Below are 15,000 nucleotides of genomic sequence, written 5' to 3'. Positions count from 1 at the left end.
CCCTCCTCTCTCTCTGTGTCTAGCTGTATCTCTCTCTCTCTATCACCCCCTCCTCTCTCTCTGTGTCTAGCTGTATCTCTCTCTCTCTCTGCGAGGCGTGGAGATGTGTGGGACTGTGCGAGCCGCGAGGTGAAGAGAAGCTGCTGTTTGCTAAATAAGTTCATCCCGTGTCTAAGCCGGGTCAAGGCACTGGTGGAGCGCTGTGTGTGTGTGTGTGTGTGTGTGTGTGTGTGTGTGTGTGTGTGTGTGTGTGTGTGTGTAAAATTGATTGCCCCCTTTATGTGTGGGAATGAGAACATACTGTACTGGCCTACACACACACACACACAGAGAAATAAGCGTGTGCACGAGGCATACACACACACACACACACACACACACACACACACACACACACACACACACACACACACAGAGAAATGAGCGCGTGCGCGGAACCCTCCTTGAACCGGAGAGCTGCCGCTGAGGGGAGCGTGGAGAAATAAAGTAACTACTCTTTACAGTTTGTTTTCGTCAATTCGTCCGTTCTGTCGATGCCCTGATAAGAACTGTGTGCACTGCTGGAGAAGAAGGACGAGAGAAAAGTAGTTTTGCTGTGAAAGTCCTCTGAAAGACTCTGTTCCCCCCCAGTCTCTCTCTGCCTTTTCATTGAAGTGCTTGAAATGCTGCTCAGGTTCCTTTGTGAGCGAGCAGATGTTTTGCTTGACGCTGGGCCTTGTGTGCCAGATCAATAATCGACTGCATCGTCCCCCGGGGGGCGCTAACCTGTCATCAATACAGGCTGTGTAGGTTTGCTTCTTTTTCCCCTCAGATGTGTGAGCAGCTACAGAATGTTGCCTGTTTCCAGGGGCACTATTGCTGCTGCGGCAGTAAGGGCTAATGTATACCACCTCCTTAAGGGCTAATGTACACCGCCTCCTTAAGGGCTAATGTACACCGCCTCCTTAAGGGCTAATGTACACCGCCTCCTTAAGGGCTAATGTACACCCCCTCCTTAAGGGCTAATGTACACCGCCTCCTTAAGGGCTAATGTACACCGCCTCCTTAAGGGCTAATGTACACCCCCTCCTTAAGGGCTAATGTACACCGCCTCCTTAAGGGCTAATGTACACCCCCTCCTTAAGGGCTAATGTACACCGCCTCCTTAAGGGCTAATGTACACCGCCTCCTTAAGGGCTAATGTACACCCCCTCCTTAAGGGCTAATGTACACCGCCTCCTTAAGGGCTAATGTACACCGCCTCCTTAAGGGCTAATGTACACCGCCTCCTTAAGGGCTAATGCACACCCCCTCCTTAAGGGCTAATGTACACCGCCTCCTTAAGGGCTAATGTACACCGCCTCCTTAAGGGCTAATGTACACCGCCTCCTTAAGGGCTAATGTACACCGCCTCCTTAAGGGCTAATGTACACCGCCTCCTTAAGGGCTAATGTACACCGCCTCCTTAAGGGCTAATGTACACCGCCTCCTTAAGGGCTAATGTACACCGCCTCTTTAAGGGCTAATGTACACCGCCTCCTTAAGGGCTAATGTACACCGCCTCCTTAAGGGCTAATGTACACCCCCTCCTTAAGGGCTAATGTACACCGCCTCCTTAAGGGCTAATGTACACCGCCTCCTTAAGGGCTAATGTATACCCCCTCCTTAAGGGCTAATGTACACCCCCTCCTTAAGGGCTAATGTACACCGCTTCCTTAAGGGCTAATGTACACGCCTCCTTAAGGGCTAATGTACACCGCCTCCTTAAGGGCTAATGTACACCGCCTCCTTAAGGTCTAATGTGCACCGCCTCCTTAAGGGCTAATGTACACCCCCTCCTTAAGGGCTAATGTACACCGCCTCTTTAAGGGCTAATGTACACCCCCTCATTAAGGGCTAATGTACACCGCCTCCTTAAGGGCTAATGTACACCCCCTCCTTAAGGGCTAATGTACACCGCCTCTTTAAGGGCTAATGTACACCCCCTCCTTAAGGGCTAATGTACACCGCCTCCTTAAGGGCTAATGTACACCGCCTCCACCGCCTCCTTAAGGGCTAATGTACACCGCCTCCTTAAGGGCTAATGTACACCGCCTCCTTAAGGGCTAATGTACACCGCCTCCTTAAGGGCTAATGTACACCGCCTCCGGAACAGATGTGGTACGGCTCCGGTACGGCTGCTAACAGACCCACACTCATGTCATCTGTCAGAGGTATGCGGGATCCGACAAAAATAGAACAGGTGCGTAATTTTTCATGTATCGCCCATCAATGAACACGGGCGAGAGTCGATCCGGCAGTTTTGCTGGATCCGCAACGCAGCCGTAACGCATCTGGTGTACATTGCCTGTAAGTGTTTTTCTTCGGCTGCTAGTTCAGTGAGTTTTGGTCATGGAGTGATCAGACTGATACCACTGGAATCTGTGCATTCTCAGCTTTCATTTGACATCTTGTTGGACTATACTGCTGCAAACATTACCACAACCACTGTGGCAGTACTTTTGTGGACGCAGGTGAGATCTGTATAGTGGGCCGGCCACTGCTTTGTGTTTGTGAGCACGACACAGTAGATCACCTCTGGACCAGCCACTTGGAGCTGGAGATCATGATACAGACAGCCAGACAGCAACTTCTCTGCTACTGTTAATCGATGCCTCGCCCACACCTATAGTACACACCAACACATTCACACCTACACAACAACACATGCACACCTGTAGCCTGGTTATTGTGCACGGCCATAGGGAGAGAATTCCATTTGCAAAGTGAGATTCTCACCTCATAGCATCAAGCGGAGGCAAAGCACTTAAGAGATTTGCACAATCACTGCAAATGCAAAATGAGTAAAGGGCTGCAACTAATGATTTTTTTTTCATGATCGATTAATCTGTCGGTTATTTTCTTGACTAATCGATTAGGCGTTTGGTCTATAAGATGTCACGAAATGGTGAAAAATATCGATCGCTTTTCCCCCAAAGCCCAAGATGACATCATCAAATGTATTATTTTGTCCTGACCAACATTAATAAGACTAAAGAAAACAGAAAGTATTCACACTTAAGAACCTGAACGAGATAATTTTAGTGTTTTTTCTTAAAAGTTAGTCCAAACAATTAATCGGTTATAGAAATACTTGACTATTAATTTTCTGATGATTGATTCATTGACTAATCGTTGCAGCTCTACTAAGTAATGATTAAAACGAAGTACTGGCGAGAAATTATGGAAATGCCTGTGGAGGCAATGGATTCATATTGAGGCTATGTATAAAAACAGTATATATACATATCTATATATATATACTGTACTGTATATATATATATATAGGCCTATATACTGTATGTATGTATGTATGTATGTATGTATGTGCTTGTGTGTTATGTGTGTACATGTCCATAAGCCACCTGTGTGTGTGCCGGGAAGTTTCCTCTTCCAACCAGACGAGGCAAGCTGCTCCGTGCCGTTTGCATCACCGGCTGTTGCCATAGCAACCTGTCCCCTCACCGCGAAGGCCTTTTGGCATGGCAACATGTATGAGACTATACTACAGTCCACTCAGAGAGAGAGAGAGAGAGAGAGAGAGAGAGAGAGAGACTACAGCCCACTCAGAGAGAGAGAGAGGGGGTCTGTTAAGCAACTGCTTTGCCAAAGCTGCTGGGCCGAGGAAGGCATCTGTATCACTTAGCGTCAGCTGAAAAGAAAGGATGCCTTTATTAGAAAGTAAGTGGAAGATGTCCCCCAGGAGGAGTGCTCCAGCTAATGAAGTTCAACTCATTCAACATTAACGCCATGTCACCGTTATGAAGTTAAACTCATTCAACATTTACGCCATGTCACCGTCATGAAGTTAAACTCATTCAACATTTACGCCATGTCACCGTCATGCCAGCCAGCAAGATCTGCTTCTTCCTGCCAGCTCATAGGTCTTCTGTCTCTGTGATGTCATCACATCACGGTAAAGCAGGTCTTCTGTCTCAGTGATGTCATCACATCACGGTAAAGCAGGTCTTCTGTCTCAGTGATGTCATCACATCACGGTAAAGCAGGTCTTCTGTCTCTGTGATGTCATCACATCACGGTAAAGCAGGTCTTCTGTCTCAGTGATGTCATCACATCACGGTAAAGCAGGTCTTCTGTCTCAGTGATGTCATCACATCACGGTAAAGCAGGTCTTCTGTCTCAGTGATGTCATCACATCACGGTAAAGCAGGTCTTCTGTCTCAGTGATGTCATCACATCACGGTAAAGCAGGTCTTCTGTCTCTGTGATGTCATCACATCATGGTAAAGCAGGTCTTCTGTCTCTGTGATGTCATCACATCACGGTAAAGCAGGTCTTCTGTCTCAGTGATGTCATCACATCACGGTAAAGCAGGTCTTCTGTCTCAGTGATGTCATCACATCACGGTAAAGCAGGTCTTCTGTCTCTGTGATGTCATCACATCACGGTAAAGCAGGTCTTCTGTCTCAGTGATGTCATCACATCACGGTAAAGCAGGTCTTCTGTCTCTGTGATGTCATCACATCATGGTAAAGCAGGTCTTCTGTCTCTGTGATGTCATCACATCACGGTAAAGCAGGTCTTCTGTCTCAGTGATGTCATCACATCACGGTAAAGCAGGTCTTCTGTCTCTGTGATGTCATCACATCACGGTAAAGCAGGTCTTCTGTCTCTGTGATGTCATCACATCACGGTAAAGCAGGTCTTCTGTCTCAGTGATGTCATCACATCACGGTAAAGCAGGTCTTCTGTCTCAGTGATGTCATCACATCACGGTAAAGCAGGTCTTCTGTCTCTGTGATGTCATCACATCACGGTAAAGCAGGTCTTCTGTCTCAGTGATGTCATCACATCACGGTAAAGCAGGTCTTCTGTCTCTGTGATGTCATCACATCATGGTAAAGCAGGTCTTCTGTCTCTGTGATGTCATCACATCATGGTAAAGCAGGTCTTCTGTCTCAGTGATCTCATCACATCACGGTAAAGCAGACGTCACCTGAGCCACTTATTCCACGCGATTGCTATTTTCGCTTCACCGACGATTCTGCCGCTACTCTGCTCGTCCGTGTGAAGTTCAAGGAGAGGAGTGTTAATTATTTACACACGTCTTCCATCTCCCGCTCCTCCTCTGGCCCCTCCCTCTCCAGCCTAACACTAAACTGGAATCCAGAGAAATAATTCAAAGACCTGCCAACATTAGCCGGGAAAACCAGAGGAAGCTACTGAATGTACTTTGAGTGCCAAAGTTCAGCCCTCTTCCAGGTTCGGCATGGGGCCTAACGGATTTCATTTCCCCATACGGTCCGAGGCGTTTATAAAAATACTTTTACTTGGACAAACCAAGCAATTCAGCTATATTCTGAATCATGAGAGACACTTCACTCAGACAAAACAAAGTAAACGGATAATAAAAAAATCCATGTTTGTTTGTTTTTGTTTTGTCCGAGTGAAATGTTCTATGATCTCCGATTCTAAATATAGCTGAATCCAGAGGCGTGTGAGTCGCGACATCTCCATTCACTCCAATGGACCAGTTTTTTACTCTCAAGAGTTCCAGGAAGTAAGGTCCTGGATTAAGCAGCACTGTCGAATTGCAGCAAAATGGACAGTTTGTGTTGTACTTAGATTTTTTTTTTTTGGTCAAATTGTACATTATCAGCTTTATTTTAGCATTGAAAAGTAGCGCAATGGGCTACATGCACAACTCCACTACTTCCTGAAATTAGTACAGATTCTTTATTTCCTGTCATCACTATTGGATGAACTGATTAATGTCAGGTGTGCTGCAGTCACAACAATGATCAGGCACACCTGATTAATCAGTTCATCCAATAGTGTAGGACAGGAAATAAAGAAGCTGTACTAATTTCAGGAAGTAAAGAAGTTGTGCATGTAGCCTATACCCCTTCCTGGCAGTTCATTGGGTAATGAGTGACGCATTTTGGTCCTCCGCTGACGCACTCTCTCTCTAAATTGCTCTGGCTGAATCGCCCCCCCCCCCCCCCCCCATGGGATTTGCTTCCTAAGGCTACAACAGAAAGATAAAGCAGCATGTTCAGTACAAGGCTTTTAACACCACAGGACTGCAGGGAGATTACCTTACACACCTGCATGGACCTGCACACACACACACACACACACACACACACACACACACGCGCGCACGCACGCGCACGCACGCTCACACACACACACATACACACACACACACACACAGGGTTTTTCCCGCTTATTGGAATTTTTGGCGCCCACCAAAGAGGTTTTAGCCTTGTTAGGTTGTAGCCTTTTCAGCCCACTGAATTGTGAGGGACTTTACGTTTTGGGTTGCAAGTAAAGAAAATCCTGACAATGACTGAGATATATATATATATATGATATATTTGAGTTCAGGATAGCCCTACAGACCAACTCAAAATCAAGCATTTTTACTGTATCAGGTTAGAGAATTTCAAAGGTCCCACAGTTTAGTTTAGTTTTTTTTTTACGTTGAAATGACTGAAATGATCTGATCCTGCTTAATGTGGTGTGTATAGTCATCCCATAAGGCCCATTCTGCACACATTATTATACCCTAGAGATGGGCAACGAATTTCAAATTTTCGAATAATCGTTTTTATTATTTATAATTTTTATTTTTACCCGCGCCTGTCTCTTTAAGACTGACATTTGTCCATGTAGGAGCTGTGCACCAGAGCTGCGCACTGGAGCAGAACGGCTCTTGGCTCAGCTGACAGCAGTGCAGCACCCAGTAGCTCTAGAAACGCTAGGAACGTAGTAGAAATGGTCTTAAACTATCTAAATTACAGCAACACTCAGCCACAAGGAAAAGGTTTCAAGGCTTGTTACTGCATGAAGAAAAGCTGATATTCTGTCTACTGCTCCTTGAGCCATCTCAGCGCTACGCTAACGTTAGCGTAGGCTAACGACGACAACAGAGTGCCAAAGTCACCCCCTCTCCCTCTCCATGGGATTTCATCTGCCATATATTTTTCCATTGACCTTGCATAAAATGTTTATAAATATTGTTTGACTTGGTCAAACCAAGCGATTTAACTATAGTTCTAATCAGGGGAGACCATGTAACATTTGACTCACATTTTTTTTTTTTTTTTTTTAAGCGTGGGCGAATTTCGATGAAAAGTCGACTTTGGCCCAGCGAATTTAATCTAATAGTGTTTTTGCTAGAAACGCCCGTCCGTATTATACAATATGTCAATGCTCTCAAACACTTTCATGCAATGCTCACATTAGTACTGGAACTGACATGGGCTTAAAGTGCACACACACGTGCACACTAACACCTTCCAAGGTGCCTAAGGGCCTGTGTCCACCTAGCTTCTTTTTCCGACGTTAAAAGCTGGGAGTGCGCTGGGGAACGCTGATCCCAGCGCACAATATACAAGGAAGCAGTCTGCAAGTAACGTTAGTTCAGCTTGATAGCTGACAGCTAGCAAGCTAACAACACAGGTAGGCTACGCTATTAAAAGCCGTAAGCACAACACTCACCAGAAATATTAAGTGTCTAGCCGATCTGCTCCCACAATTGAGCCGTTCTGTCTCTGTTGCGATAGTTTTTCCATATGATTAGTTACCAGAAAAGGAGCAGCCGACACCAGCGTCTTTCTGAAAAGTTAAAATATTTTCAGCTGGAAGCGCTGGGAGTCGGCGCACAAAAACGCTGAAAAAAGACGCTGGGCGCTCTGCACTTTCTCTACACGTCCGTGTGCGCTCGCATACGCTCTCCCCGCATTGGAAACAATTGAAAATAGACGCCGGAGCTGATGAAAAGAAGCTAGGTGGACACAGGCCCTTAGACTGTATAGAAAATGTTGAGGTCCCTTAGTGCTGCTCAGTGATGACGGCATGTGATGCAGCGACCTCTCACTCCAGCACAAGAAAAGCATGTATTTTTCATAAGCTGTGCTGTCGTTCTCCTGGCACAGCTGGAAGCTACTCCCCTGGGCTAGACACACCCACACAGCAAGCTTTGTCCATTACACACACACACACACACACACACCACGCGCGCGCACACACACACACACACACACACCACGCATACACACACGCACACACACACACACACACACACACACACACACACACACACACACACACACACACACACACACACACACACACACACACTTAAAATGCATACTACTTCACTATTCAACAGAGAGAAAAGGACCCCGAAGAGGTCGTGCCTAGTCTTCCCAGTAGAACAGCTCAGTTGTTCTCATTACTATATAAGGACATCTATTGTGTTTGTGTGGGCAGCATCTCTGGAGTCTGGCCTTCTAGCCCTGCATACATATATATTCTATACTGTCGGGCCATGCTGGAAAAGTTTTATGTTTAATCACTTGACATTCTTCACTTAACATTTCAAGAACATCGATGATTTCCATTTGCAATTCACGTTACTATCCAGTGCAACTGGCTTAAGTTAAGTTAGCCAATAATTGAAATAGATTTCTCCCCCGTCAAAATAGTACATTTTCTTTCTTCTGTAGAGTACTTTTTCTTTCTTCCAAGTCTTCTATGCTGTAAGGGTTAGTTAATCCTGCGGGAATCCCACAGGAATCCCGGCGGGACCTGCACGGAACTCCCAAAAAGAAGCCTCCACTTGATACCTTTACTCGCACAGTGCCCTTATGTGTTGTCAGCCCTTCAGCGGCTGTCAGTCACTCCTCTGGAGGAGATGTTCCCACAGGAAGACACAGATCCACTTACAGTACAACAGCCCACGGCAGGGACCTTTCTTCAGCTGTGTGATCTGTCTTTCTGCTGCTCTGCACTCTGACCTTTTCATCACTTAGTTCACTGACTTGACTGCTACGGCTGTTTGATCAGAAACACACGTATTATCAATCTTTTTAAACAAAAGTGCACTTTGTTAGGTACACCTCTCTAGTACCATCTTCTAGAGGCGGGAATCACCAGATGCTCCATGGTATATTATCATGATACAGTACTTAAGTCACGATACAATAGTATTGGGATATGCTAGTATTGCGATATATTGAGTTTTGCGATATTAGTAGTAAGGATTTTGAACGCTTTGATGAATCAAAACAACCACAGTCCAGGTCAGAAACACAACAGCATGCTGGGAGCCTGTTAGAATTCAAAATCCTTACCAACACTTAGTGGTTGGTAGTGCTGGCCTGCACTCCACTACTGTACTGTAGGCTACTGTACTGTACTGTCAACCTAGTGCCACAGGATTGGCTGTGAGTCCTGAGTGGTAGCATGTAACTAACTCCCCAGTATAAAGGTCCGTTAACCAGCGCCACCCAGGAAGCTAGCTCTCTTGGCCTCTCTCTCTGTCTCTCTCTTTGTCTCTCTGTCTCTGTCACACTATCATGTATGGTGTACATGTCCGACACACACACAGCACCTCTGCATGGCTTCACCTCTCACCTCAGAGCAGGGGGCCAGCCATGACAAGCCTTCAGACAAGCACCTGGCCGTGTGTGTGTGTGTGTGCGCGCACACACGTGCATGCGTGTATGTGTGTGACACCTGATGCTTACACCTCTCTCTCTCTCTCTCTCTCTCTCTCACTCACACACACACACACACACACACACACACACACTTCCCCAGTGAGCTCAGGTAGCTGTCAGGCGAGGCTCTCTCTCCCACCGGGCGGGAACAGTGCCGGCCGGGGAAGTCAAAAATAGTCTCCTCTCCTGTCGCTCACACACACACACACACACACACACACACACACACACACGCACACACACACACGCACACAGCTGTGGGGTGAGGACAGAGGCAAAGTGAATGGGAATGCTGGAACAGTGTACACAAAGAGTGTGTGTGTGTGTGTGTGTGTGCACGCGCATGTGTGTGTGTGTGTGTGTGTGTGTGTGTGTGTGTGTGTGTGTGTGTGTGTGTGTGTGTGTGTGTCTATGCATATGTGTGTGTGTGTGTGTGTGTGTGTGTCTGTGTTTTAGAGGTTACAATCTCTGCCTGAACCTGAGACTGGCCTACATGAACCTACCTGAGGAACGTAGAGTAACAAATTCAGTGTCCTCATTAAATCGTCGCTCAAGACTCACTTTTATCCTTTGGCCGATCCTTGACTATTGTTTTTGTTTCTTATTTGATCTGTTCTCTTTTGTGCAGTTTGATCCTTTTATCGGTTTTATTTGATGGTTTTATTTAGTATTTGATGTATTGATTGTGATTTTGTATTTGATCACTTTCTTGCTCATGTCTTTGTTTGTGAAGCACTTTGTAACGGGTGTTTTGAAAGGTGCTAAATACAGTTCTTATTTGTATTGTTATTATAGTCTCTAACTCACTGGAAGCAGGCTGTGGGGATAAACTCTGCCATTGGCTCTGAGCGTTTCTGTTGGAGCGAAGGGGAATCCCTTTCCGCTCCCTGCGTGTCGCTCTTAAATGCCTCCGCTGCTGTGAAACAACAACAACGCTAGCTAGCAAGCTAGCAACCTACACGCTGAAAATGGCAAGTTTTGAAGAAGATTTGGATTGTGCAATAAAGCAAGCCTGCTTGGTACTTTCGGTGGATGGTTGTAAAGATAACAGAGCTTGTTTCCCCACTAGACCAGAGTGAGAGTAAGAGGAGCCAGAGCTCCTGTGCTGGTACAGCGCGAAAGGGAGAGAGTCTGCCCAGCGGGACTATTATTATTATCATTGTAGTAATTCCTTGTGTCATTTATGTTTTTATCAGCAGTCAATCAAAGGTTACTATTTCAAATGGAAGTGTTGGATTTTAGCCACCGACACACTTGCTTTGAAAGCTCTTTGAGAGAGAAAAACAGAGACAGAGGCAGAGAGATATTCTGGACATATTTTTGTCTTTAAAATAACAGAACTAGTTTAGTTCAGGGGTTTTCAAAGTCCCATCAGACAAAGCTTGGAAAAAGGTGTTTGTGCATGTGTGTGTGTGTGTGTGTGTGTGTGTGTGTGTGTGTGTGTGTGTGTGTGTGCCAATAGTGCTGAAGCCACCTGCATGGCAGCCAGTCCAAGTGGACATGCCCCCTTGCATTTAGCCCCAGCCTGGGAACCAGTGATAAGGAATAGCTCTGTGTGTGTGTGTGTGTGTGTGTGTGTGTGTGTGTGTGTGTGACTATGTGAACATCCTCAGCAGTGACATTGCTTGTTATTTGTGTGAGCACCCCCCTGAGGTTGGGTCAGGAGTTGTGTTGTGGTGTTGATCCTGCCTTTGTCATTGATTTCCATTGAAGTGGGGGTACCTGTGAGAGCTTAGCATCTCTGTTAATGCCCTTCAGTCCTGAAGCAAACACGGCTCAATTACTCTAAGGCCATGTCTTGTACACACAACACACACACACACACACACACAACACACAGGCGAGTGTACACTTCCTGTTTTGTATGCGTGTCTGACAAACGGACAAACGTTATGGTTTAGCGCTTTATGCTAGTTTGGTGCTTCATGCTAGTTTGAGGGTGTGTGCATGCCTGTGTGAAGGTGTGTGTTTCTGTTCACGTCATCAGTGATGTCACACGAGCCAATTGTGATGTCATCAGTGATGTAATAAATCCTTCCTGGTATGAGCTGATGTCGCACACTTGCACGATGGCGCCTGGGTACAGTAGGCGGGCGGTGTCTGTCTTGTCAGTCCAGAGTCTCCAACCTAGGAATCGCTTCCTAGTTTTGGAAATTTGCATAGTGGTCGCAGCTATTGCGAATTTGCGCATGTTTGTAGTAAATTGCTCAGTAGGGAGTTCTTCCCTGACAGCACGCTGTGTGTGTGTGTGTGTGTGTGTGTGTGTGTGTGTGTGTGTGTGTGTTTGTGTTTGCTCTGCGTGGATGCACCATTCTGCCTGAATGTTGAAAGCATATGTTTGCTCTCTCCTCCAGGATCACGCTTTATCCCCAATGCTGCTGTGTTGCTGCAAACTGGACCCTGATATCTCACACATACTGATAGGAAACTGATGTCTCACGCATACTGATAGGATGGCTCACACATACAGATAGGAAACTATCAGGATGGCTATTTGGTTTTAATCTTGCAACATAAACTTTCATTATAACTCACTGATAAAAAACTGTTTGCAGGCATTCATTTAGTAGTTCATTTAGTTGAGTTGTGAAGTTGTGGACCAGTTATGTAATTTGTGCATGAATAACTTTACTGACATCAACTCTCAATAACTGTCAAACAAAAAATGAATGCTTACACTGCTTACAGTTTGTGCATATGTGTGAGATCATGTGCAAAATAAATCAGCATTGTTTTTTGTTTCGGTTCGCCTTTAAGTTGTGGACAGAATATTGAAATTTGCATCAACTGGAGTTCCGGTCAAAAATGGTCTTGGTCATCAGGGTTTTGAACTTACTGGACTTGTTGAAATTGTGGGCCAAAGTCAATGTTATGATCATCCTATTTTACCGACATCAACCCTAACATCTCTCCTCCCCTCCTCTCCTCCCCTCCACTCCTGCTCTCATCTCCTCCTCTCCTCCCCTATCCTCTCTCCTCCTCTCTCCTCCTCCTCTCCTCTCCCTGCAGGCTGCAGAGGGATGCTGTGTGGTTTCGCGGCAGTGTGTGAGCGTGACCCGGCTGACCCTGCCCGGGGGGAGTGTGTGTGTAAGAGGGTGGTGTGTCCGTCGGTGGTGGCTCCAGTCTGCGGCTCGGACTCCTCCACCTACTCCAATGAGTGTGAGCTGGAGAAGGCCCAGTGCAGCACGCAGCGACGCATCAAGGTGCTGCGCAAGGGACCCTGCTGTGAGTACTCACTCTTATCTGAAGCCCGTGGCACACCAATTAAACATGATGTTTGGTGTTTGATATGATCATATCATAATGCACGCTATTTAAAGTGTTTCTATTAGTCTTTGTGGGGTTTGAACATTTTGACAGATCCAGTCGGCTCCTTTGATCCAGACAAGATCAATCAATCTCAGAAAGACCCAGGTCTGACATACCCCATGACTGCTGGCAGAGTGGAATTGAAACTCTGTGAAATGAAATGATTACTGTAAACAGCTTAAACCATGGTGGATATCTGCCTTGGTGGGAGGTTTGAGATGAAATAATATAAATAGGACATGATGTGATTTGGATGCAAGCCCCCCCATCTCGCCCACCCCCAAAGTGTTTTGCTGTGTGGGACAGAAGGCTAACATGGCCTCTGCCAGCCAAACACAAAGCCGCAAGTCTCTGAGTGGCACTAAGTCGCTTGTTATTGTCAAGTCAATGGATTTCAATTCCAGCCCGTCCCAATACGAGACAGCCTTTGTCTTCCGCTATTCATCCCCTACTAATAAGACAAGTCCCCCCATTATGTCCAATGTATTGTCTTTCCAATATGGCTGCAGTCCCATCGCTTCAGTACCACCTGCACCCTTGCAAACAACAAATCGTGTGCCACCCACTGGTTCCATTGGTAGCCATCCAATATGTATTATATCCCTTAGCCACTGGTGGGTGTCTATAGTCTTAGCTCTCATTGCTTCTCTTTAGCAAATCCCACCAAGATCCAAGATCCATGGCACTGAGGGGATGTGTGGACGCCTGCCAAAGTGACAGCATTGCAGCAGGCTCTGTAACAATGTAGCGTTTGGTTAGCATTGCAGCAGGCTCTGTAACAATGTAGCGTTTGGTTAGCATTGCAGCAGGCTCTGTAACAATGTGGCGTTTGGTTAGCATTGCAGCAGGCTCTGTAACAATGTAGCGTTTGGTTAGCATTGCAGCAGGCTCTGTAACAATGTGGCATTTGGTTAGCATTGCAGCAGGCTCAGTAACAATGTAGCGTTTGGTTAGCATTGCAGCAGGCTCAGTAACAATGTGGCGTTTGGTTAGCATTGCAGCAGGCTCAGTAACAATGTAGCGTTTGGTTAGCATTGCAGCAGGCTCTGTAACAATGCAGCGTTTGGTTAGCATTGCAGCAGGCTCTGTAACAATGTGGCATTTGGTTAGCATTGCAGCAGGCTCAGTAACAATGTAGCGTTTGGTTAGCATTGCAGCAGGCTCAGTAACAATGTGGCGTTTGGTTAGCATTGCAGCAGGCTCAGTAACAATGTGGCGTTTGGTTAGCATTGCAGCAGGCTCAGTAACAATGTAGCGTTTGGTTAGCATTGCAGCAGGCTCAGTAACAATGTGGCGTTTGGTTAGCATTGCAGCAGGCTCTGTAACAATGTGGCGTTTGGATAGCATTGCAGCAGGCTCAGTAACAATGTGGCGTTTGGTTAGAACTCCAGGGGTCTGATTGCAGCAATGGCGGGGGCCTGGCACTAATATGCAGCTTGGTGACTGGACACCACTGGCACAGTAGAGAAGCAGAGAGATAAGGGATGGAGGCAAGCCAGAGACTAGAGATGGTACAGAGTAGAAGAGAGAGGAGAGTAGAGACAGTACAGAGTAGAAGAGAGAGGAGAGGCAGATCTGAATACACAGAGAGAATATTAAAGCTGCAACTAACAATTATTTTCATTGTCGACTAATCTGTCGATTATTTTTTCCATTAATCGATTAGTTGTTTGGTCTATAAAATGTCAGAAAAATGTCATTCAGTGTTTCCCAAAACCCAAGATGATGTCCTCAAATGTCTTGTTTTGTCCACAACCCAAAGCTATTCAGTCTACTGTCATAGAGGGGTAAAGAAACCAGAACATATTCACATTTAAGAAGCTGGAATCAGAGAGTTTTGACTTTTTGTCTTAAACAAAAATTGCTCAAATGGATTAATGGATTATCAAAATAGTTGGCGATTAATTTAATAGTTGACAACTAATGGATTCATTGTTGCAGCTGTAGAGAATATTGAAATGGGAATGAGAAATGCAAGGAAGCATTTAGAGAGAGGGGTGAGAGGCTGTGATGATGGTGGAGGCCAGGAGCAGCACCAGGCAGCCTGCCTCTGCTCCCTGTGGACAGGGCCTGTCACTGTACCTGCTAGAACATGTATGCTGAATGTGTCTACATAATGATTACAGTGAAAACGTGTCTCCAGTGTACAAATTACAATCTGCCACCTGTTTGACTTATGCGCACTTTGTCGCACGATTTG

General features: G+C 46.0%; 1 protein-coding gene across 1 annotated transcript in view; it reads left to right on the top strand.

Moving 5' to 3' along the window:
- Window positions 1-15,000, top strand: part of agrn (agrin) — a 359,236-nt gene that overhangs the window by 204,542 nt on the left and 139,694 nt on the right. The window contains exon 4 of the mRNA XM_083641207.1: window positions 12,501-12,716. Coding sequence (XP_083497333.1) covers window positions 12,501-12,716 — 216 coding nt within the window. The remainder of the gene's footprint in view (window positions 1-12,500; window positions 12,717-15,000) is intronic.

This window comes from Poromitra crassiceps (assembly GCF_964638095.1).
Source record: "Poromitra crassiceps genome assembly, chromosome: 8".
Classification (NCBI taxonomy): Eukaryota; Metazoa; Chordata; class Actinopteri; order Beryciformes; family Melamphaidae; genus Poromitra; species Poromitra crassiceps.
This window is presented reverse-complemented; position numbering and strand designations above follow the sequence as displayed.